Below are 26,220 nucleotides of genomic sequence, written 5' to 3' on the forward strand. Positions count from 1 at the left end.
GCCGAAAGGTCATAAAGCTAGGAAATGGCAGAGCTGAGATTTGAACTTAGACAATGTGTGATTCTAGACTGTGTATTAGCCACTGGACTGTGTTTTCCATGCCTGAGATGATGGTCATTAGTGGTTCTTGAAATTGAGTGGATCACAACTAGAATTTTTTTTTTTTAATAGAGCAGAGTAGAAATGAGAGTACTTTGCACTAGCAAGGATAAAATATTGATATATGAAACTTAGTTTCACTTTTATTTAATATATTTGTACATGTGTGGGCTTATAAACCATTACAAAAGGCTGAGCAGCATTTGTCTAGACAAGAGCCAGTGATGGCTTGGACCAGAACTGTGGCAGTGCAGATGGAGAGAAGTGGGTCTCAGTGTTTAGAGGCAGAGGGTAGCAGGTCTCAGTAAGAGATTGGCTACAGGGGCTAAAGAAGGTATCCAAATGAGTCTCTGGGAGCAAGACCAGTCATGATATGCACATGCCTTTAAGTGAGACACTTTTTTTTTTTTTTAAGATTTTATTTATTTATTCATGAGAGACACACAGAGAGAGGCAGAGACATAGTCAGAGGAAGAAGCAGGTGTCCTACAGGGAGCCTAATTTGGGACTCGATCCCAGGACACCGGATCATGACCTGCGCCAAAGGGAGATGCTCAACCACTGAGCCACCCAGGTGTTCCAAGTGAGACACTTCTTAGAGGGGTCCTCTTCAGTGACTGTTTGTTGTACTACCTGGATCTCTGGCTTCTCTCAGCTGTAGCTGATGGGGCTTGAGGTTGGCATATCACCCAAGCTGTATCTCACAGCAAATCTGTAAGCTGGCTGTGAACTTATGAAGTGGACCGGTCACCCCGAACTGCCTAAACAGGAGGGTTGAGCCAAGAATATCCTTTGTGGAATTCGAGGTGCGTAGTAGCAGTTGAGGCCACAGGTGGGCTGACGGCAGCTCCAAAGTGAAGGTATGGGAACTGTTTGGGCTGTAGTTTCCTTGAGGATCCAGAGTACCTTTAGGTTGCAGTGTTAAAGAGTCCAGAATCCTCTTTTTGAAGTTCAGGCCCAGTTCATTTGCTTTTGGCTTCCTCGGAGGCCCATTTCCCTATTTTTGTGCACAGCCTTTTAGTAATACGTGGCTCCCCACAGTACTGCAGTGACTTTCTATTCTGTGTGTTCAGCAGATACTAACTGGAGACAAATATGGAGCAGTCAGGTGCTTGGTACAAATCCTCATTTTGACTGCGGCCAAGATATTTCTTACTGAGCCTCGGTTTCCTTCTCTGTGAGGTTGGGATGATATAAGAGCATCCATGACATAGGACTATGGTGGAGAGTATATAAGATGAGCTATGTCAGCACCTCAGGCCAGTGCCTGGTACAGAATGATAGTTTAATGGATATTTGCTGTTAGTTGTTAGTGTCTTTGGGATAGTTTCTTGAGAGACTTAAATGTATTTATTAGCAAAGTCCAATGAGAAGAAGCTAGCATAAAGAGAGAATTTGGATGTAGGTGAGAAGAGAGTGTGAGAAGAGAGTGTTAAGAGAAGGTACTGGGTTCCAGAGAAGCAAGGATGGCATGAGGTTAGGAGCAGACATCAAGGATTGTTTTTAACGTGAGAGGGAACTGTGGAGGTGGTAGGGGGTAGTATTTTCTGAGATTGGATCCCAGTTATGGTTGTCTACTGGGAGAGACACTCATTGAGGAAAAAAGGAAGACTGTTGTCGAGAAGGGGGATATCAGGGTACACAAAAGTACTGGATAACAATGCTGAATCCTTGAAATCGCACACCACAATTTTATGGTGACACCAGCCTATAGGTTTTTATAGTTTTGCCTGCCTGTGTGGTGTTTGGCAGAATGACAAGATGTAAAAGTAAGATTAGTCAAGTTTTAAGGGTTTGCAAGGCAGATGCCAGAAAAGAATAAAGAGGCGGGGGACTTGGGTGCAGGGGCAGAGTATGGAAAGCTGTTGAGTCGAGCTTGGCTGGGGAAGGTACACAGTCTTAGAGACAGTGGAGGGCAGTGGTCTGTGTGCTGTCACAACATACAGTGTACATGACCTCTCTGAATGACAGTTCTTCCTTACTATTCCTAACTTTAATTCCTTGTGTTGATAACTGAAATATTAAGACCAATCACTAAGGGGAATTTACTACTCTTTCGAAAGGGCACCACCCAAAAGTCGAGTTAGTTCTAGGATCTAACTTTGAAGCTGCCATGATTTTATGTGGTGTGCTGAATCAGTAAATGATAGGTTGTGAGTCTTAACCTGGGGTAGAGTTTAACCACATAATGAGACATTTTATTTTCATTGACTACTTCTGAGGAACTTAACATTTTAGCTATATTGAGCACTTCAAAGATAAACACATAAGTAGGATAGAATTTATAGATGCATTTCATGTGTTTGTGACTAAAACCGCCCGTCTTTGAGGCAGAAGTCACCCGTGATCTGGGCCTGGTGTGCCTGAACTTTAGTAGTCCTCTTGTCTCCTTTCATTTTTGTTGGCATATAGAGAGTCTGGAAACAATAACGTTTATTCAGTCACTGAACTTTTGAGAACCTTCTTGTTTCAGGCAGTGACTTAGTTCAGAAGAACAAAAGTCAATGACGGGATTGATACCTGTGAGGAGTTTCTCAGCCTGGTCATCATGCCATAGTGGGGTATGCACACACAGCTTGGGGGGTGCTCACCACTGCCCATTGGGCTCTGGAAGAAAATACCAGAACTTAACTTCTAATCTCTTACTTTCAGTCTCTGTGTGTTTTATAATATGTAATATATAAGAATAGTAGTAGTACATGATTAAAAATATATAGACATACATATATTGTGGCTATCCTCTTTTGCTAGTAGTTGGTACATGCTCAAAAAATGGTGGGCAGTTATATGTCATAACTGAAAACGAATTCAAAATGTATTTTAAAATGCATATACGTTTTTGATAACTTATGTTTGAACATTTTGAGAAAACCAAGAGATTCTGTGTATGGTAAAGCATGTTCTTAATGGTGAAATAGTTGTACTTGTTGCCTCTGTTTTGTAGTGTAAAGTAAGACTTATTACATAAAAAGACTTGTTAAGATCTGGCTTGACAAATTTGAGGTTTTTTTTCTCATGCCATTTTCTTCTTTATGTTGGAGGAACTTTACCTTATGTACAGTGTGTCTCTTCTTATAAAGCACCAAAGCCTCCTACCAGCTGTCAAATGTTGGGGAAAGGGGTAGGGAAATGGTGGAATGCCATATGCTTGCTCCACTGTCAGGCCCATCCCAAGGGTCAGGGGAACTACGCACATAGGGCCATTAACGTCATAAAGCAACAGGATTGGGATGCCACCCAGAAATTTCCTGGACCTGGTCTGTTTGCTCATTGGAGGTGTTTTCTCAATGTGAAATGTCTCACTTTCAGAGAGCTCTGAAATCCTTGGTTCAAAAAGTTCTTCCCTCCCTCATCCTGAGATCCTTTTTCCTAAAATTAGAAAAACTAAAACTTGCTGTGAAGAACATATTTTAAACGAAATGATAAATGTGTCTTAGGTTCTCTAGAGGCTTTTGTTTTCATTTCGTTTTTGAGATGAGTATTTTAAGTTATCTTTGACACTGTCATTTAAAAATACTTTTAACGATTATTTAAGTGCAATCTTACATGTATTTTTGCAGGATTGATGACGACTAGAAGCATGCTTTCACTGGACTTCCCGACACCATTTGTTATGCAGAATGTCTCTGAGTGAGAGCGCGGTTTTTGCCTATGAATCTTCGGTGCACAGCACCAATGTCTTGCTCAGCCTCAACGACCAGCGGAAGAAGGACGTGCTGTGCGACATCACTGTCCTCGTGGAGGGCCAGCGGTTCCGCGCCCACCGGTCTGTGCTGGCGGCATGTAGCAGTTACCTCCACTCGAGAATTGTAGGCCAGGCCGATGCAGAGCTTAACATTACTCTACCAGAAGAGGTGGGAAAGGGGTCCATGTTTCTGGAAGTCACCCTGATTTTAATTTAATTGAACCTAATTAAATCTCTTTATAGTTATAAAATTAAAAATAAAAATGTCCTTCTTGTCATATGGCTGAGGAGCCATTCCCTGATTCTGCAACTCATTGCTTTAACTTTTCTCATGGAAATTATGACATTTCACATGTAGAATTGTTAGTTTAGTTTTTTGAATTGTTCGTTTTGGATGTTAGTTATCAATAGCAGTTGAATAACTTGACCCATTGTTATGTTACTTTTTTTTTTTTTTTTAGAGAGAGAGAGAAAGAGAGTGCACATACACGTAAGGGAGGGGCAGAGGGAGAGGGAGAAAGAGAATCTTAAGCAGGCTCCTTGTCCAGCATAGAGCCTGTGGCAGGGATTGATCTCACTACTCTGAGATCCCGACCTGAGCTGAAATCAAGCGTTGGTCGCCTAATGGAGTGAGCCACCCAGGCACCACTCCTCATCCTCTTTTTTTTTTTTTTTTTTTAAGATTTTATTATTTATTCATGAGAATACACAGAGAGGAGAGAGAGGCAGAGGCACAGGCGGAGGGAGAAGCAGGCTCCATGCAGGGAGCCCGATGTGGGACTCCATCTGGGGTCTCCAGGGTCACGCCCTGGGATGAAGGCAGGTGCTAAACCGCTGAGCCACCCGGGCTGCCCTCATCCTCTTTTTTTAATGTAGGCTCCACACCTAGTGTGGAGCCCAGTGTTGGGGTTTGAATTCACAACTGTGAGATCCAGACCTGGGCTGAGATCAAGAGTCAGATGCTTCACTGACTGAGCCACCCAGGCACCCTGTGTTATTTTTTGATAAAATGGCCAAAGCAAGGCACAGCCAGTAGATTATAGATATTGGGAAAGGTCATGCTCAGAGTGGCCACCCTATGTCATATTCTCTCCCTTTGGATCTTTTCCTGTGATGGGAAACTGAGTGGGTTTAGGGTTCTAGGAATCCTCCATTTTTCTAAGACAAGGCCTCATGGAAAGTAGGTACTCCATAAGTGTCCTGTTCCTCCTTTCTTCTTTCTTGAGTTTGTTTCTATGCATTGGTAAACAAAAGATGATTTTGTGTCATAAAGCTTGGTTTTATGCATCTGTTTCCCATCAGCCTATTGTGGAGCTCAAGCACCTAAATGTTTCTATCCTTGTTATGTCCTGCCTCAGGAGACCTCTCACAGGACTGGAAAGCACTCTTCTTAGGATAGCTTGCTTTTATTTAATTAGTAACTGCAACTAGAAGAGCGTTGAGCCGTGTGGAATTGGGACACAAATCAGAAGTTGTTAAGAGGAGTTTGTAGAACTTGTTCTGTTTATGACAGATCTCTGTGAGATACTCTGTGATGGATACTAAGCCTACAGTTTAGCTTATGCTGGCCACCATCCTTCTGTGAAATTTTAGCTATAGTTTGGGGAATCAACAGATTATCAGTTCTGTGTCAGAGGTCAGTGAATAAGGGAATACCAAGAAAATGATAATGACCAGTTACAGGTTAGCCATTACTTTTTAAAAGTAGCAGCACATGTCATAATGGCAGTTTAATGTCTTTACCTCATGTGAATAGAACTGTAATTCATGCATCTTTAAGAGTGGAATCTATAAAGTAAAGGCTATGGTTCCAATGAATGGGTGTGATAAGCATGCTTTTCCAGACTCCTAGTAGCTTTACGTTTTCTGGAAGAATATTTTTACATACCAAATTAAAAATACCCGTTGTGTAATGATCACAAATAAGTTATTCATCTCTCTATTCCCCTTCTACTTTTATTTATCTATTAGACCACTTTCAAGTGATGCATCTGTTTTTATTTTGTATATTAACAGGTGACAGTTAAAGGATTTGAACCTTTAATTCAGTTTGCCTACACTGCCAAGCTGATTTTAAGTAAGGACAATGTGGATGAAGTGTGCAAGTGTGTGGAATTTTTAGGTGTACGTGACATTGAGGAATCCTGCTTTCAGTTTCTCAGATTTAAGTTTTTGGACTCCACTGCTGACCAGCAAGAATGCCTAAAAAAGAAATGCATGCCATCACACTGTCAAAAATCAGACCTTAAATTTTCACTTTTGGACCAGAGGGATTTAGAAATTGACGAAGTGGAGGAATTTTTGGAAAATAAAAATGTCCAGACTCCTCAGTGGAAACTGCATCGGTATCAAGCAAATACAAAAGTATCATCTCCTCTACAAGACAGTGCCAGTCAAACCTGTGAATCCATGTGTTTAGAAAAGGATGCTGCTCTGGCTTTGCCATCTTTATGCCCCAAATACAGAAAATTCCAAAAAGCATTTGGAACTGACAGAGTCCGCACTGTGGAATCCAGCGTCAGAGATGTTCATGCTTCTTCTGTTCAGCCGAATGAGACATCTGAAAATGAGTGTCTGGGAAGAATCCAGGACTGTGCAGATCTGCAGGTGATTTTAAAATGTGAAGAAAGTAAATCAGCAACAGAACATGAAGAAACCAAGAAGAAAGATCCTGCTTCTCAGTGCCCGTCAGAAAAATCAGAAGTGACTCCTTTCCCCCACAACTCGTCTGCAGACCCTCACGGGCTCTATTCTCTGTCCCTTTTACACACCTATGACCAATATGGTGACTTGAATTTTGCTGGAATGCAAAACACAGCAGTGTTAACAGAAAAGCCTTTGTCAGGTACAGAGGTTCGAGAGGAGAAAACATTTGGTGAAAGTCAGGATTTACATTTGAAATCTGACTCTGGCCCCAGGGAAGATAGTAGCCTTGCCTCTAGTGATCGGAGTAGTGTGGAACGCGAAGTCGCAGAACATCTAGCAAAAGGCTTCTGGAGTGACATTGGCAGCACAGACTCTTCTTGCCAAATGCAGTTATCACCTGCTGTGGCCAAAGACAGTTCTGAACAGATCTACTCACAGAAGCGGTCAGAGTGTCCCTGGTTAGGTATCCGGATTAGCGAGAGCCCCGAGCCGGGACAGAGGACTTTTACAACGTTGAGTTCTGTCAACTGCCCTTTTATAAGTACTCTGAGTACCGAAGGCTGTTCAAGCAATTTGGAAATTGGAAACGATGAGTATGCTTCAGAACCCCAGCAGGAGCCTTGCCCATATGCTTGTGTGATTAGCTTGGGGGACGACTCCGAGACCGATACCGAAGGTGACAGCGAACCCTGTTCAGCCAGAGAACAAGAATGTGAGGTGAGGGGAAAATGTGTTCTTAAGTCCTTGCTTTACCACCAGTAATCGGGGTTCACTCTGTGCCAGCTCCTGTTGCACCACTAGGGACATATGAGCAGGCTCAGGGAGGGAGGAGGAAACCCACAGTTATAAAACCGCGTGATCAGTACCAAAAGAGTGACAGAGTTTGAAGGACGTGTTTGTTTATTTCAAGCAGGTATATTTATGTTTGCCCCGGAGAGGATTCACACTTGGGCTGTTGAATTGTTTAAATCAAATACCATGTCCCAGGAGGGGAAAAAAAATGATTCTGTGATTGGCAAATGGTAACTCCTGGAAAAATGCAACATATATTCCAATCTTATTCATTGCCACAGGATCTCTGGGCCTGGGACTAGTCACTTAGCAATGACTTAGCAGTGACTAGGTGTAGGAATGTGGCTTCTAATGCAGTTTTCTTTGCCTTAGTTTTTTAGAGCCAATTAACTTTTTTTCTTATTTTCCCTTAGCCATTTCAGCTAATAATAATTTAGCATAAGTGACACGTACCTGGTGTGGTGATTAACCACCAAGCATGATCTGTGTACTTTGTGTACAAATGTTTGTATTTGATAGCTGCTTTTCTGTAAAACATTACCATAATTCTGGTGATAATAAAGGCTTATTCGTTCGTTATCATTTTCTTTAGGTTCCTAGCTATTGGGTGACATGGGTTTAAAAGAGGGACAGAGGTTTTCTTTTGTTTTTTTTTTTTGTCCCCTTGGCTTTGAAAGGAGGTTATTGGTGATTTAATTTAAGAAGTAAATGTATGCATGAGTTATAGTTACAGATTTATATGCGGCATTTATAAATCCAATGTTTGGAACTATGAAAAGAATGTTAAAAAACAAAGCATTTAAGACATTGAAAAACATTGTATATAATTAGTTTTTGTAAGTTTGAAACAGAAATTAAGTATGTTCTCAGAGAAACTGATCAATGTTTTGTAAGCATTTTTGATGATTAGTATAATTGTCAAACAATTTATTTAAAAAATTATATTTTTCCAAATTTAAGTATTTTGGAAATGACTTTAAAATATTCATAAGGCTTTTCTAACCATTTCTATATTGGAAAAAGTGAAATGTGTAGATTTTTAAGTTGAGTTATGTGAAACTACCACTCTCTTGGCAGAAAACTTAATTTTCTGAAATGCTTTAGAAATTATTAGTATAATTATACCAGTGTTAAATCAGCTGCATGGTGATGTAAATCAAAGTATAAAACAGACTTTTTTGTTTGTTTGTTTGTTTGTTTGGTTAAACACATTAAAAACACTTTAGAAAGAAGCTTAAAGGTATCTGTGGGTTATTAACATACCCCAGTAAAATAAATTCTATTTTTTTTGTTTTAAATACACGAATATTTGTGTTGTTTTGATTTGCTAAAAAAAAAAAAAAAAAAAGTGTTCTTCAATTTACTTGTCTTCTGAACTCTTTCTAAAATAGTCTAGAAATATCAAATAACAGTCTTTATTATAAGTGATTACATAGAATTTGGAAATAGAGATCGGTTTTTTTTTTAAGTCTAAATGAAGTTCTCTGGAAAATATAGATGTATACCTTCCTCTTCCTAGATTTAAGTATAACTCCATAGTGCGGCAACAATTACTAATGTTTATTTTACATTCTAGGTAAAACTGCCATTTAATGCACAACGGATAATTTCACTCTCTCGAAATGATTTTCAATCCTTGTTGAAAATGCACAAACTGACTCCAGAACAACTGGATTGTATCCATGATATTCGAAGAAGAAGTAAAAACAGAATTGCTGCACAGCGCTGTCGCAAGAGGAAACTTGACTGCATACAGAATCTTGAATCAGAAATTGAGAAGCTGGTAAGTATATAAGTTTCTTGTTACTTAAATTCCACACATTCATTCTTTTTTATAAAGGAAATCGCTATTTCAATTCCTAAGTCAGATATAATGCTCAAGTATACATTAATTTCAAAATTTACCAATTACCATTTTAAGAAAGCAAATTCTATGACATTTTGAGAAAGTTTAGGAAATAATAAAAAAGAGCGTTTTCGTAGACTATTTTACTTGTATGAGTACTTTACATATTTAGTGTGATATGCTATATTAAGTAAATTGAGAACTATTTCTGGGTGCTTTTTTTAAAATGATACACAAATTAAGGATAATCTTACTGTCTACCTAATTCTTTTTTTTTTTTTTTAAGATTTTATTTAATTATTAGAGACCGAAGCGGGGAGGCAGAGACACACAGGCAAAGGGAGAAGCAGACTCCATGCAGGGAGCCTGGCATGGGACTTGATCCGGGGTCTCCGGGATCACACCCTGGGCTGAAGGCGGTACTAAACCGCTAAGCCACCGGGGCTGCCCTCTACCTAATTCTTTTTTTAAAATATTTTATTTACTTATTTGAGGGAGAGCATGAGAGCGTGAGATAGAGAGCATGAGGTGGAGAGAGGAGGGCCCACAGAGAGAGAGGGAGAGGCAGGCTCCCCCCTGAGCAGGGAGACCCACAACGTGGGGCTCGATTCTGGGACCCCAGGATCATGACCCGAGCAGAAGGCAGATGCTTAACCAACTGAACCACCCAGCCCCCATTGTCCACCTAATTCTTAGTGGTTAAGTAAAGATTAGAGAAATAATGAAACACTTTAATCTCTTTGTGCTGTGTTTGGTGTCTCTAAAAGCTAATGTTCTAGTTGTTCATTTAAACGAACTGTAGACTTAAATAACTTGTTTTAGTTGATACCAGAGCAAATAAACAACATGGATCTTTCATCTATGGAAAAAACTCATAGGCTGGTATGAATAGAAAATTTAAGATCTAATGAGACCCTAAGTGAGAAGAATACTTACTCTATTGAATCTTGTTATTTATTCCAGCATCGAAACACAAATTAAGTGAAAAATGGATTAATTTGCACCCATGTTCTCTGTTCCCCTAGTGGGTTGGCGGAAGGAAGTATCATGAAACAAGACCACTGTGGTTAGAGACAGCAGGGACCCAGCACCTAGAAGTAGTAAAAACATTCTTTGAATATTTGGTTTTGAGTCTTTGTTAATTATTGGTGAAAGTTTAAAATTGTGATTGTAGCAAGTCCTCAAACACAAACATTCTAGCAACGGATAGCAATCATACAACAACATTTTAGAAAAAATGTCCAGGAGGTGCATATCCTTATTTAATGCTGTTGTTTTTTATCCAGGCTGTTATGATAATGTTGTGATTTCCTCCTTTGAATCCAGAAAGGATTCACACAGAATCCTTTCATCACAGAAAAATAAAAAAAAGCCAATCTGTGCCTTTATCTACCTTCAGAAAAGTGGAAAATTAAAAACTTTTTCATATATTGTGGTTGGTACCCTGTTTACCTGTTATATTAATTTGGACACTGGCTGTAAACAACAGAAACCATCTGAAGCATGAATGAATGAATCAGTGGATTTGTTGTAAGGATACAGGTGTGTCTCATGTAGAAGCCAAAGAATGGAGCAGGCCTTAGAACAAGGAACAAGGAGTAGAAAACTACCAGGAACCCAGAGAATCTTCTCTCTTAGCCTATCTCTGATGCACCTGCTCACACTGCACTCCACAGGGTGACTCTCTGTGCTACTAAGTGCGTATGGGAAGAGTGGCTGCAGTGTGGCTCCTAAATAGTTTCACTCTCCTCTAGGGTCTAGTCCAGACAGACACTATGGTTTTAGTTTGAAATTCCCAAGGAAGTGAGCATCTAATTGGCTTATTTCAGCTCAGTGTCTTCTTCTGTGACGAGAGAGCAAGGACAAATAGAGCAAGGTGGCTGCCAAGAGCCCACTCTGGGCAGGCAGAGCAGATAGCCTGCCAGGGATCTGCTCACGTACGTAGATGTGCACCAGTCTGAGCTCAGCCCAGTCTCTGTCCTCCCCAGTATCACTGGAGAAGGCATGCTAGGTTTTGTGTTTGGGTTTTTTTTTTTTTTTAATTTTCTTTTTCTTTTCCTTTTCCTTTTCTTCTTTTCTTTTCTTTCTTTTCTTTTCTTTTCTTTTCTTTTCTTTTCTTTTCTTTTCTTTTCTTTTCTTTTCTTTTCTTTCTTTTCTTTTCTTGAGCAGAGTGACTTACTTTGTGTTTTAGTTTCCTTGAACTCTGCCCAAGTCCATCATACTGCTTGCAGTTCTAGTGATTTATACAGGCACACTCTAGTTGCAAAGGGTAAGGGGCACTTGTAAAGTTCAGTCTTGCTGCAGATGTCTCAGGTGAAAATAAGCAGAGTATGTGCTATTTATTAGCTTAGAGGAATAAGAAAGCTGGCCCTTTTCCTAGAAGGAAAATAATTTGAGCCTTAACATATTTTATTACATTAAGAGGTTTACTTGGAATTTAGACCCTGGTTATTGGATGATGTTATGGGTCTTGTCTTTTGCAAAGAGAGACAGCCATACTTTTATCACAGATTCATATTTAGTATATGGAGAGCTAAGAATATAGAGGACTATGGCAGATTTTTTTTTTTTTTTTTAATTTGAGATGACACTCCTGGAAACAGGGACAATAGACAATATAAAATTAAACAGCCATGTAAATATCGCCAATAACTGATTAGGTTAACATATAAATAAATGCATACTATAGGTTGCCATGGTCTGGTAATATTTAGGTGAAGGGTCTCATATTTTAGTAAGCTTTAGCCTCTGGCTATTGGCTATATAATTTTTGTAGTTTGTTCTAAGAGGAATAGGATAATAGACTGGATGGGTCAACACATGAAAAAAAGTGTTTTGATTACAGTAAGAATAGTGATTTAAAATGTCTTCAAGGTAGGTCTGTAGAGTAATGATCATGTATAAAAGAGACTTTAATAGTCTTAATGTGCTGGGAAAGCCAAAGAGTGATGTTAGCTCGAATTCAGTAAATTAATGAGTTGTATTTCTCAACAAGAAGTTCTGTCAGAATCTCACTAGAACCTTTGGAGAAAAAGAAAGAATAAATAGACATTTATTTGATGGGTAAATTGATGGTAATTACTTTTAACATTTATTTAAAATTTGATAGTATATTAGAAGTTAGGCATTGATTTAGCATTGCATTTACTATAAGGATTTTGAATATGTATAATCTACAAACCAGTACATGGCTTTTTTTTTTAACCAATAAAGTTCAAGACTCATTCAACTTCTGTTATGTGTTTGGCTTATGAAACTCTTATCTTTATAGAATTCTTTACAAGGTCCATATTTCTTTTTTTTTTTTTTTTTTACTGGAACATTAATTCAGAAGTTAGGAAACAATAGGTTTCTATACCAGTTTGGCCTCAAGGAAAGGCAACTCTGAAATGAAAGGAACTTAACTTTTTAAAGCAAAGAATTACCAAAGTAGGGACGCCTGGGTGGCTCAGCAGTTGAGGGTTTTGCCTTTGGCTCAGGGCGTGATCCCGGAGTCCCAGGATCGAGTCCCGCATCAGGCTCTTTGCCTGGAACCTGCTTCTCCCTCTGCCTGTGTCTCTGCTCACTGCCCCCCCGCCCCCCCCCCCCCACCGTCTATCATGAATAAATTAAATCTTAAAAAAAAAAAAAAAAGAATGACCAAAGTGTATTTTTCTTAGATGGCATCAAATATTGATTGATATCAACTTACAAGTGATCAGAAGTTCGAATAGTCACAAAAGCACTTGAACTCATATTGAGATGTGCAGACATTTTGTTTGATTGTCCTTGTTATTGTGATAGAATAGGAGTACAGAGACCGCATCTGGCCTTAGTGTTTTGCATCTTGTGGGGAAGATTGCAGTATTTCATTAAAAATAAACCTGTTTAGCACAGGTTAATAATAAACCACATGCTACTGGCTGCTTACCCATATGCACACTGCCATCTCCAAACACACCCACTGGGCCCTTCTGGAATTTGCCCGTTGCCATTCCGTGATACCTTTGAGCAGCACACCTTGAAATGTGGTCTGTGGACCATTGGCATCAGAGTTATCTGGGGATGTCCTTAAAAAATGCACTTTCCTAAAAAAAAATAAAATAAAAAAATAAGAAAGTAAAACGCACATTTCTTAGTCCTACCCCAGACCCATGAGAGGGGCCCCAGATGCACGTATTTTATAAATGTTTCCAGGGAAAATCTTTGTGCACATTAAAATTTGAGAGCCTGTTGGACTGGGACAGAATGTTCAGACAGAGGCTGGAGTCAAACAGCTGGAAAGTCTGCCTGGCCACTTTGGTAGCTTTATGGCCTGGGGAAATTTTTTGCCTCTAATACCCACATTCCCTCATTGGTGATAAGGGGAATAAGGGTAGCATCTCCCTCAGGATGGGTGCAAAGATCACATGACATCAGGGATGGGAAGCTTTTGTATTGCTCAGTACATGTTCAGGGATCAATAAATCTTAGTAGTTGTATTTTTAAATAAAAGTAGTTAGTTCTCTCCTTTCTGTGAGCGTCTGCTAAGCGTATTAAATGTGCTGGGTACCAGGAAATCAGAGATAAATGAGATCTAGTCCTTGCCAATAAAATGCTTATATTCTCATAGGGAGCCAAGTTTATGTTCTCAGGTTTTCTTGACATTTGTCTTCCTCCCCTGCATTTTGAAAATTTCAAGCTTTTAGAAAAGTGAAATGAAGGATAAACAACCTCATGTCGATTCAACGATTATTGACATTTTGTCACATTTGCTTCTCTGTTGGTCTTTCTGTGTAGGTGTGTGTTCCTGCTCCAGATGGCTGGTCTGTCTCTCTCTACTGGTCAGTTTGGGACTCTTTTTAGCCACAGTTGATTGATCTTGGTCTCACTGTCTTTTCTCTCTTGGACTCTATTGCTCTTCCTTTATTTTCTGAATCACTTAAAAGCTACCACATTATGACATTTCATCCCTAAATGCTGAAACATGCATATATCTTCTAAACATTCTTACATATTTTTACCAGTATTTTGATCACACCTGAGAAAATTAAGAAATCCTCAATATTATATCTACTCCCTATTCAAGTTATCCTCATTGTTCCCAAAATATATTTTATATATACACTTTTTTTGTCTGCCAAACTATGATCCAATCATCACAGAACACTTTGGGTTATACCATTTTAGTCTCTTGGTTTGGGGCCCCTCCACCCCTTTTAAAAAATCACAGTAACTTTTTGAGGAGTCCAGGCCAGATTTCTTTAAAATGCCCCACTTTTAATATTTGTCTGATTTTTTTCCCCTTGGTTTTAGTTCATTCCTCCATATCACATAAATCATGAAAGTTTAAGTTATTGAATGGAAATGAAATGTGCATTGGTGTCGTGTCCTTTCTGTTGCATTGCGTGGTGGGGCATGCCCTGTCCGTGTGTCCACCTGAGTAGATGGAAATTGGTAGATCATTTTCCAGATTATATCTTTTGCCTCTGGGACTCTTCAGTAATCTGTGGAGTGTTACTGAGGTCCTTTAGGAATATCCTGTTCCCACTACTACATTTTTTTGTATTATGGTGTATATTGGTGGTATTTATTTATTTATTTATTTATTTTTTTTTTTTATTTTTTATTTTTTTGGTGGTCTTTATAATACATGTTGCAAGATAGTGACTCTTCTAATTCTGTGGTTCATTCTACTTAACACTCGTGCTTAATTGATATTCCTCTTTTATTTTTATTTATTTTTTTGGATTTATTTATTTATTTATAAGACATTTATTTATTTATTCATTCATTCATTCATTCATGAGAGACCGAGAGAGAGAGAGAGAGGGAGAGAGAGAGGCAGAGACACAGGCAGAGGGAGAAGCAGGCTCCATGCAGGGAGCCTGACGTGGGATTCGATCCCGGGTCTCCAGAATCACGCCCTGGGCCGAAGGTAGCGCTAAACCGCTGAGCCACCCAGGCTGCCCTGGTATTCCTCTCTTAAAAAGAACTTTTCTTTCCTCCTGTTTTCCCTCCCTCCTACCACACTCTTTTAGTGTCACTATGGACTCAGATTAATTTTTTTCCTAATTTAATTTCTTGCAGTCCATAATTGTCATTTGTTTTTTGATGTTGATATTTTGTCAGTCTTGGCCAGAGAGAGCCCCCTCAAGCCAGCTGCTCTGTTGTTTTGACACAACCCCATCGGTGGTTCTGTGCCACCTTGGAGTAATATGTCAAGGCTTACCTTGTACCTTGTATGTCCAAAATTTGGAATTCTCTCTTTCTCCAAAATTCCCTGGTTTCTTTTAGCAGATGTTAAGCTTAAGAAAGCATGCTACCTACTAAGGTATTGTTCCTTCTAGGCTCTTTCCGGGGACAGAGCTGAGAAATGTTTGTGTGTGAGTGTGTGTGTGAAATCATGAGTATAGTCTGTTTCTGTATCATGCTTTGATAAATAAAAGTAAAAAGAATAATAGAAATCATGAGTCCATGTAGATATTTTCAATCAAAATTTAGCAATATAAAGTTTTTGCCTTTGCTTCTATGTTTGTATCTTATCTCCTTCCATTACAGGGAAAATCTTGGCTACCAGTTATATTAATGTATTTTTTGTTTGCTTTATGCAAACATATATTTCTAATATAATGACTACATATTTATAACTATAAAACAAGCAGTAAATGTGTTGTTAAAGTAATAGTAAATGTATGTATTAGTATAAAGCTAATAGTAAATATACCATAAATATATATATTTATGATAGTTATTATTTGTTAAAAATATGTAATTATAATAGTCACAAAATTATATCAATATTACTATTAACAATAAGCAGATGGAGTAAAATTTAAATTTGTTTGCCTTTTTTTGTCCTTAAATATATTCCATAGTATTGAAGTTTAAAGTTTAGAATTTATTTGAAGTAATTTTTTTGTCCATGCCAGCAATTTGATATGTAATGAAATTAGTTTGTTTGTATTTATTACTGTGATTTACTCTTCACATTTTTTTGTGTAATTGTTGAATATATAAAACATTGATATGATTTAAAAGTTAAAACTGGGATCCCTGGGTGGCGCAGTGGTTTGGCGCCTGCCTTTGGCCCAGGGCGCGATCTTGGAGACCCGGGATCGAATCCCACAACGGGCTCCCGGTGCATAGAGCCTGCTTCTCCCTCTGCCTGTGTCTCTGCCTCTCTCTCTCTCTCTCTCTGTGACTATCATAAATAAAAAAAAAATAATAAAAAAATTTTTAAAAAAATAAAAGTTAAAACTGTTTAAAAAAATTATATCCAAAGTCTTGATCCCATCTTCTCTATTCATAGCTATTACCTATGGGTAACTTTTTGTTAGTCTCTGAGTTATTTCCTTATGTTTCTTTTCTAAAAACAGCTTAGTATTTTATGTTTTTTCTTATTATTATTTCTGCTACATAAACATTCTGTGTGTACTTTTCTGTATTTTCACTCTTTGCACTTTAAGAAGTGATTTCCGGCAGAGGGTGGGGGGTGGAAGTGATTTCCTGGAAATAATTTTCTTAGTTCAAAAAGGTTATCATTCCTTTTTTGTTGTTGTTGTTTTAAGATTTTATTTATTTAGTTAGAGCATGATGGGGGAGGGGCAGAGGGAGACAGAAAATGTCAAGCAGATTCCATGCTGAGCATGGAGCCCACTGCAGGGCTGGATCCCATGACCCTAAGACCATGACCTATGCCTAAATCAAGAGTTGGACACCTGAACGACTGAGCAACCCAGTTGCCCTGAGGTTTTCATTCCTTTTACAGCTCCGTATATTCAGCTGTGACTGTAGCACAGTATCCACGTTGTTTTCTTATTGGTGGACATTTGGGACACTGCAAGGAGTAACTTTGTACGTTGCTTTTTCATGTTTAAGGAGATGTGTCTTTAGGATAGAGTCCTAGAAGTAGGATTATTGGATCAAGGGTATATAAATAGGTAACTTCGTTAGATATTAATAAATTCTGCTCAGTAGAGGTTGTAGCATTTTGCCTTCCCACCAGCTGTATCTGTGTATCTGTCTGCCCACAGCCTCAGCAAGGATTTTGTAAACTGCTTTGGGTTTTTTTTTTTTCCCAGCCTGATAGTGAGAATTGGTATCTCATGGTGGCTTTTATTTCTATTTCTCTTAGTGAAATTGAGCATTTTATTCATACTTTTAAGGGCCACTTGTATATTTCCCGGAACTGTCAGTTTAGAGGCTTTATATCATAAGGAACCATAAATCACTATTCCTAGTAGTGAGTAGTCTTTAACCTAAAAAATAGTTGTGTCACCCTTTATTTAGTGAGGTAGGAGAGGGAGAATATTTAAGGTCATACTGGTGTTTATCTAAAGATATAGAAGTCATAAAATACTTGTCATCTTTATAGTATGTGTAGATTAAGTAGCAGTTCTGATTTCTGGGAGGAAGCTCAAGCATTTATCATTTTGCTTAACCATGTTTAATTTAAAAGGACCACGGGCACTGAGGGGGGCACTTGACGAGATGAGCGCTGGGTGTTATACTGTATGTTGGCAAATCGAACTCCAAAAAAAAAAAAAAAAAAACAATTAGCAGTTGACATTTCATTTGTTGCTGTTTAGAAAGGAGACTCATCCCAACTTTGATAGAGGAGTTCGTGGTTAGTATTGTTGTGACCCAGAAAAGATACTTCTAATTTTCTTCTGGAAGTTTTGTTTCTGTCTTCTGGATTAGCTTCTGGGAGGCCGTAAAAAGGTGTGGGTGCTGATCGCATTAAATGTGTTCTTTCTTGGGCAGGTAGTAGTAGGTCTTGCTCTCACCTTCTAGGCACCTGCGGACCCATTTAATCAGGAGCCTACAACTGACAAACTTTTTGTAACCAAAAATACACTGTGCAACATTGATCGGTTTTATTTACTCTCATATATATAAAATTTTCTTGATTTATACCTATCTGTTCAAAAGAGAACAATTCTATAAGAAAATCTGAACAAATTGGAGAATACTTGACAATATAAAATTAGGTCTATGGGACTTTGGCTCAGGTCATGATCTCGGGAGTCCTGGGATTGAGCTCCATCAGGCTCCCTGCTCAGTGGGGAGCCTGCATGTCTTTCTCCCAATGCCTCTGCCCCTGTTCATGTTCCCTCTCTAATAAATAAATAAAATAAATTTTAAAACATTAAATTTAGTACTTTGATGCTCACTGTACATTTTCTCAAAATATTAGATGGCCTTAAAATATTTCAAAACTATCAATAATTGGATTCATGTATAATTTTTTTTAGAAAAACTTTTTCCTAAAAGTAGCAGCACTTTTGTATAAAGTAAATTTTCTTTTTACCCTCTTAACTATTTTTGTTCCAGAAAAGAATCTATTTAAAAGATTGTCTTTGTGGATTATCACTCTGAAATAAACCATCTAAATGTTAGCTTGCAACCTCTGCTCTACAGAGCCTGCCAACAAGCAGAAAGCCAAGAGAGTTGTCATAAATTTCACAGGGCAAACCTTTGACCTTCTATCAATGTTTATTTATTCTTAATTTATAAATAGCTTGATTATTTGGTTTCCTGGCTCATGCTTGGTTAGAAGCAGTGTGGTAGTAGAACAGGAAGGACAAGGTGAGACATTGATGGAAAGAGACAGCAGTAGCAGCAAGTGATGATGGACAGAAAGGCAGGAACCAGGAAAACTTTTGAAAACATTCTGCGGTAGACTTTCCTGTTGTAGGGATTTAAAAAATTAAATAGTAATAATAACTACCAAAAATAATTTTTTTGAAGATTCAAAAACTTTATTTATTTGAGAGATAATAAGAGAGGGCATGAACAGGGGGAAGAGGGAGAAGCAGGCTCCCCACTGAGCAAGGAGCCTGATGTGGGGCTCCATCCCAGGACGCCAGGATCATGACCTGAGCCAAAGGCAGACGCACTATTGACTGAGCCACCCCAGAGGGGGCCCCCCCACTAAAAGAATAATTAAGAAATGCAGAATGTCTCCCCAGATTCTTCATACTTTAGTAACTTACTCACTAGCTCTCTCACTCTGGGCATGTTGAACTCCAGGTCCCATCTATGAAACGGGTTTGTTAGTACTTAAGTCAACAGTCACTGTGTCAATGACATAATTAAGACTGCATATCTGAAAGCATTTAGTACAATATCTGGCACAAAGTAAATGCTCAACAAGTGTTAGTCATCATTAGAGTCCTGCAACGATCTGAGTTGCAGTAGTTATGATTAGTGTACTTGTAGTTTTTTTTGGTTGTATTCCATTTCAAATGTCAGGTCCACATTTGTTTACCATCTGCAAATCCAAAAAGCTCCAAAAACCTCGCAAGTTTGTCATGAACTGTTTTGACCAGAAAACTGAAGCAGACTGACACTGGGCTATGTCCTTCTTTCTCCCACTTCGTGCGGGATTTGATATTTTAATGTGTTTTATTTAGAAATGTGAAGATGTTTGATAGTCGGGTACCGGCCCAGACCCTGCTAGAGGGATTATGTGTGCATCTGTATTGTCTTTATAAAATCTGAAAAATTCTGAATCCCAAGATACATCTTAGGCCGCAGCGTTCTGGATGAGGGATTATGAGCCTCTGAGGTACTAAATAAGATTTTTGAGTTGAGTTGAAAGTAAAAATTCCAGGTGATCCCAGTAGATAGGAATGTTTGGTTACCTTAGAAATGTTGGTTGAGCTACTAAACACAAGTCATTGTATTCTCTTTCTCACCTCACAGCAAAATGAAAAGGAGAGCTTGTTGAAAGAGAGAGATCACATTTTGTCAACTCTGGGTGAGACGAAGCAGAACCTAACTGGACTTTGCCAGCAAGTCTGTAAAGAAGCAGCTCTCAGTCAAGAACAAATACAGATACTCGCCAAGTACTCGGCTTCAGATTGCCCCCTCTCATTTTTAATTTCTGAAAAAGAAAAAAGTACTCCTGATGGTGAGCTTGCGTTACCGTCACTTTTGAGTTTACCTGAGGGGCCTCCTGCGGGGCCGACTCCGGCCTGCGAGCCAAGCCCTCGCCATCCCAGCGCCAAGGGCAGCGGGTCGGCGGCCTGTGGGCCCGGCCAGGAGCCCCGGGCTGCTGCCAGCACTGCCCCCGAGCAGGCCGGCCTCGTGGAACCTTGCCGGCAGGGCGTGGGCATCTCTGATTTCTGCCAGCAGATGACCGACAAATGTACTACTGATGAGTAAACTTGCATTCACTTCCTTCCCACCACTCATTTTCTACTGCAGTTGTGACGTCTTAAAAGCATAATATAGTTTCTGTCTCTTGACATTATTGTGTTTTGGTTCTTTTTTTTTTTTTTTTTTTTTGCCCCCAGTAGTTTTCTGTTAAGGGAATTCCTCTGAAGCCAATCCTGACTTTCCTTGATTTCCATGAGATGCAGAAGTTACATGCCTCCTGGATCCCAGGAAAAACAAAACAAAACAAACCACATGTGAAAATGTCATAAGGCTTTTAAAAAGCTCATTTTTAAAAGAATAACAACTGTTAGTAATAACTCTTCCCGGTATGCAAAATAAATTTGTGGATGAAAACAGCCCATCAAACAGCAGTCTGACGGCTTGAAGCGTCTGCAGAGTTCCTACTGAAGAAGTCTCCCGTCACAGTCTCGGGATCTGACCTTTTTGCACTACACTGGTTTAAAAGAAGATGCCTCCCTGCGTGATGCTGGTAGAGCTCAGCTCTACCTTGCAGTGGGATGTCAGCTAGCTGGGAAAACTTGTGTAGAATCGCAGTGTGAGAAAGACCTGTCTTGCCTGAATCCTGGAGCTTTGCTCTTCTCCCACTAGAACCAGGGACTGGTTGGCCTGACTGCGACTCCTAAGCTCCTTTGGGGGTAGGTAGGAGGGAGCGGCCCGTGCTTGGCCCACGGGGGACGCTCCTGCTCCTGTGTTGGCTTCAGAAATTCCGGCCCTGTAAACAGTACATAAGTGTCATTTTCCCTCCTTTCTTTTTTCCCTGCAGTCTCTCTACCACATCCGGGGCCCTCATGATCTGTTTCCTGACATTCTTGTCCTTTTGGAAGAAATAGGACTTGGGATACAGTGGCGTGAGGGGATGCACTGGCAGCACTGTTGTAGCCTCCCCAAACTCTTTGAGAATTTCCCAAAATCCAAGGTTGTTGGCCTCCCACCACAGGTCAGCCGTGCAAGAAAACCAGACATCTTTCCACCACGGGGAAAGAAAATTGCTAACATTTATCAGGAGCGGCAGTTCATTTTTCATCCTATTTTTGAAGTCCTGTGGTTTACTTGTAAAAAAGCATTATTGTGGATAAAAATGTATTTACAAACGACCGTGCAGGTTTGTGAAATAGGATGAAACTCAATCATATTCCACTGCAGGTTGGAATTTGGAAACCAGATTTAATCTTTCTCCCTTCCCCAAATCTGGTGTATAAGGGCACACCAGTCATTTTGACTTGGGCATTTTGTAATCGATCTTTGTGTTCATGCAGTCCTGTTTTAAAATAAAGCTTTTATAATCTCAGCACCTCCCCCATAACTTTTTCAGTGGTTCTTAGCTATTCTGGTGTTACGGGCTTGTTTGAGAATCAAATAAACCGATAGACTATGAACCTTTTATTACATGTATTCACCTTGGCAGAAACATTTGGAGAGCCTGGTGTTAAAGGGTGGATCGTGTTTGGATTGGAAAGTATTTAATTTCATCAAGATCAGAGACCTTGAGAGACTTTTATCGCTTGCATCCTGAGTCTAGTGGAGGACCTGTGTAGCTAACATGGGAGATAAGCATCCATCCTGCAGGAGCGAGTCTGAAGCAAGTAGACCTTTGCCCTAACAGCATATGGGGACCAGTCTTAATATTTCAGAATTATTTATCAAATGTTACCCTTTTCAGTGGGGAGGTGGGGTGGCTGGGGGAGATATTGCTAGCATATTTTCAGTGGTTGTATGTTATCTCTGTTACTGACTTAGTTGTAAGAGAAACCTTGTTGGGCTTGTTTATTTTCTAGAGGCTTTTTATAAGTATACTTAAGAACTTGTCAGGGAGAGTAATTCTATGATAATGCATCCCATAACTACAAAAGAATTGTGTGTGTATACCATATATATATACACATATATACATACATATATATTATGTATATGTGTGTGTGTGTATATATATAATATTTCCCCCCCCCCCCCGTAGCTGTTTCTCTGATACTTGTAATTTTAGATTTTAACTTCAAAGTATAAAATAATATAAAAACTTTTCTGGTTTACAAAATGTAAAATCTTATACAAACCAATGGAATCCTTGATTTCCTACCTCAGTGTACACTCAACTGTTTGTCATATCAGTGTGTGTATGTGCAAATGTCACATAACCTTTTGCTTTAATTGCTACTGTAAATAACTGCTTTGAAAGGTTACTTAATATTTTATGATACAACCTAGTTGTCTCCAGAATTTAAATATGATTTTTAAGACACTTGGTTTAAATTTCTCTCTACATATAAACAGTTTAGCATTAAGGGTTTATTTTAATGATATTCTGATTATTGGCCAAGTGTAATATTTTGTAAAATATAGCATTACTTTTAATAGCCAGCATGTAATACAAGTAACTACACTACCTCATACCTACATGATTTTCAAATTGTAATACAGAGGGACAAAGAGAGAAAAGATTTTATCTTTGTTTTTCGGCCATAAGGTGGGGAAGTTTTCTATATATTGCATAGCATTATACATTTATGCCTATTTTAACATTAACTTCTAAGGAAGTTTTTTTCTAAGAAAGTTTGTTTTGATTTTTTTTTTTTTTAAGGCCGCCGAAGAAGACAAATGACAGGATAATGTATATACAGTGTATATCTTTTCCTTCATGCAGAATTTTGGAAAGGTCGTTTTCAGTTTGTATATGGCATATTTACATGATCACTGTTCTTTATTAATTGGCCTTCTCAGTGCTTGATGATATTTAAAAGACAGTTACGTCTAACTCAGCAAAGTAACAATACCTTAAAATCGCTTTCATTATTTGACTTCTACAGCTATAGCAAATAATCATTTGTTAAATTGTTACATTCAGAACAAACATGGTTATAAATTAAATCCTGGTTCTCCATCTGTAAATTTTATAACATAATTTACTATAGCTTAATACTTAACCACTTTTAAATAAGGAGTTAAATATATTTGATGCAGTAGACGATACAGGTTGCATGTGGACACTTAGCCACATTAACAACTTGGGGAAAAAAAAAATCAAACAAATGGCAATGCTATAATTCTCAGGTGAACTTTTTTCAGTTTTGAAACACCTATTTTGAATCTGTAAATATTTTAAGTGTTTTATTAGGCATGTAATAAACTATTCTTTGAAATCTATTATTGGGCAGTTTGAAAATTTAAAGCCATAATGGTAAAAGTTGGCATACTGATGGTGAAATAAACAAATAATAACATCTATTGATTTTTTTGTATCTTTCATAATATAATTTTCTAATAATGCAATAAAACCACTAAATTTATATATCCATTCCTGTTAAGATCATGATTCATTAAAAGGCAACTTTCATAGTATTTAATTTACATTCTTTCTCATGTGCTCATCCAAATGTAGCAAAATCATAAATGTTAGATCTTGGCGATAAATTGACAGTTAAATAAAATGATCTAAAATTGCCTCTTAATTGAATAGAGTTGTACATTCCATTTCCATTTTCTCACTTTTTATGTGAATTTACTAATTTAAAGGTTTTGATCAAAAGCAGTATGACTAATGGAATTTTTTTTTGTATATTTTTTTACTGGAGTTTGATTTGCCAACATATAGCATAACACTCAGTCCTCATCCCGTCAAGTGGACGAACGGAATTTCTATGAGAGACTCTTCCATCGTTTATTATGCCTGAAAAAAAATATTCCCAGCACTCAAATGGTTGAGGAAGCACAGATTTTATCCTGGCTACTGATTTACTCAATCTCCATCTTCAGATAGAGATGTAGGGCTTTTTTTAAGGGAGTGCTAGGGCTTTTAAGGGGGTACTGTCTTTGTTAATCCTTTAATTAATTCATTCATTAATTAATTTTTTAAAAGTAGACTTCACGTCCAGCATGGATCACAATGTGGGGCTTGAACTCATGACCCTGAGCTCAAGTCCTGAGCTGAGATCTAGAGACAGATGCTTAACCAACTGAGCCACCCAGCTGGTTCATACTCTTAATTTTTAAAGATTTATCTGCTGAGTCACCTCTACTAGGTCCCATTCAACCTCTTCTCTCCTCTCCTCTCCTTCCCTCCCCTCCCCTCCTCTCCTCTCCCTTTTCTTTATTTATTCATGAAAGACACACCGAGAGAGAGGCAGAAACATAGGCAGAGAGAAGCACACTCCATGCAGGGAGCCTGATGTGGGACTCGATCCCAGCACTCCAGGATCACACCCTGAGCTGAAAGCAGAAGCTCAACCTCTGAGCCACTCAGGCGTCCCAGGTGCCATTCAACTTCTAATTAGGCCTTGTAATCCAACTTTGAGGAATTGCTCAGAGCTACTGGCAGTCCAGAGCATGGCCTGGACCATTTGAGAAATAAAAAGGTGGTAGGTGAAATCCACATTGCTGATGGAGCCCGGGTTGTAGGACACAGCTTTATAGCTGCTTTGCCCAGTGAATTTGCAAAAAGTGAACTGTGGAATTAGGCACACTGGCCATGGTTAGGCCTGAGAAAGCCACCTCTGAGGGATGGTTTCTTTTTTATGTGGACTTAAGCTCTGCAGTGCCGACTGTAGACAAGCCATGTGCATCCAACACTAGGCCCTCCACCTTGGTCCTGAACACAATGGCATTTGGGGCGTGGGTGGGTGTGGTGCTGGTGACACTGGCTTGGCACTACTGATTAAGAGCTAGAAGCTTGCTAGCACTCTAGTGCATTGGAATCTAGCTGCCTTGAAATAGCTGAAAAGCAGCACCTATTCTTCCCAGGCATGCCTAAAAGCCCCGTGAAGAGTACTCTTCCCCTGGAAACTAGCAGTGGTGCCCAGAATTTGCCTGCTGGGCTGAGGTCCTGCCGCTGGCGTTAGGGCATCTACAGGCCTGCTGCTTCACTTAATTTATGCCACATTACACTCACTTCCTATAGCTTCATAGCTTCTTGCAGTCCACCAAAGGAGGCCTTACTGGGGACATTCCTGCCAATTGAATTTAAGCTCACAGCTAGCGGATTTTAGAAAGTGAGCATTAACAGGCACTGGGGGGAAATGGATACAAGGAGTCTCCATCTGCTTTCCTTATATCAGAAACCACTGAGTGCCAACCACAGCCTTTGGGCACGCTTCGTACTGTGTTCTGGGAATAGAACTTTCCCTGGGATAACTACTCTAATGGCTGGAGATTGGCTGACTTTCAAAACAGGTGGTGCAAATGCTGTGGTAATCTTGTGTGTCTCATTATTAACTCTGAGTCACTGAAGGAATGACACTTTCTGCGAGGGATGACCCACGCGTCTACTGAGGTCTTCATGCCTTTTGCTTAAAGGGTCACTGAGCCTTTTCGAAGGCCAACGAGGGCTGTTGGGACCCTATAGAAAGTCACATTTTGTGAGTAAAGCACCATAAGCTCCATGACCCCCCCAGATCCAAAATACATGCTGGTCCAAAATCTGTCACCTAGGCTATCTACTTTACTGTAAACACCCGTTTGGCCAATATAAGCCTTCACATGCCACCAAAGTTAAAATTCCCTGACCTCCACTCTACCCCATGGGTCCACAAGATTCCAGATCATGTATTCTATTCCGATTTCTTCATGTCTCTAACGCTACTGCTCACAGGCTTCCAGAGGAGGATTTCTTACTCTCTTCCTGAATTATGAACAATTAGAGAAATCAAATGAAGGAATGGTGGATGGAAAACCAAATTAAAACCTCAGTGTACTGATCAAGGATAGTTGAAGGAAGAACTTAGAGTGAGAGCCTAGTGGGAAGTCCAGAATGAAGCCAGTTTGCCCTGTCAGTTTGTTTCCTGTTACTAACAGGAAGTCACTTTTCCCCCCTCTTGGTTCCCAGGAAGAGACTCTCCTCTGAGTAGCACCGCTGCTCACCCACATATACTTCCTGGCTCATCAGCATGGGTGTGTGGGTGGGGAGAGCAGAAGGCAACCACTGTGGTTTTGAGATGGGCGTATCCCAAGAAGATTGACCATGCTGAGCAGAGGACAACCAGTTATTCTTTCCAAATGTATCAACCAGCGAGGTTACCAC

At 39.2% G+C, this 26,220-nt stretch overlaps 1 protein-coding gene across 4 annotated transcripts in view; it reads left to right on the forward strand.

Annotated features, from left to right (window-relative positions):
• Positions 1 to 23,656, forward strand: part of BACH1 (BTB domain and CNC homolog 1) — a 43,155-nt gene extending 19,499 nt beyond the window's left edge. For 3 of the 4 annotated variants that reach the window (XM_077878929.1, XM_077878931.1, XM_077878930.1), the window contains 4 exons: positions 3,660 to 3,953; positions 5,801 to 7,147; positions 8,799 to 9,005; positions 19,737 to 23,656. In XM_077878929.1, the coding sequence (XP_077735055.1) occupies positions 3,720 to 3,953; positions 5,801 to 7,147; positions 8,799 to 9,005; positions 19,737 to 20,198 (2,250 nt within the window). In that variant the 5' untranslated portion in view covers positions 3,660 to 3,719 and the 3' untranslated portion in view covers positions 20,199 to 23,656. Of the gene's footprint in view, positions 1 to 2,572; positions 2,661 to 3,659; positions 3,954 to 5,800; positions 7,148 to 8,798; positions 9,006 to 19,736 lie in introns of all 4 variants that reach the window. The other variant, XM_077878932.1, reaches the window with a different exon arrangement.
• The last annotated feature ends 2,564 nt before the right edge of the window (positions 23,657 to 26,220 follow it).

Source organism: Canis aureus, chromosome 30, assembly GCF_053574225.1.
Source record: "Canis aureus isolate CA01 chromosome 30, VMU_Caureus_v.1.0, whole genome shotgun sequence".
NCBI lineage: Eukaryota > Metazoa > Chordata > Mammalia > Carnivora > Canidae > Canis > Canis aureus.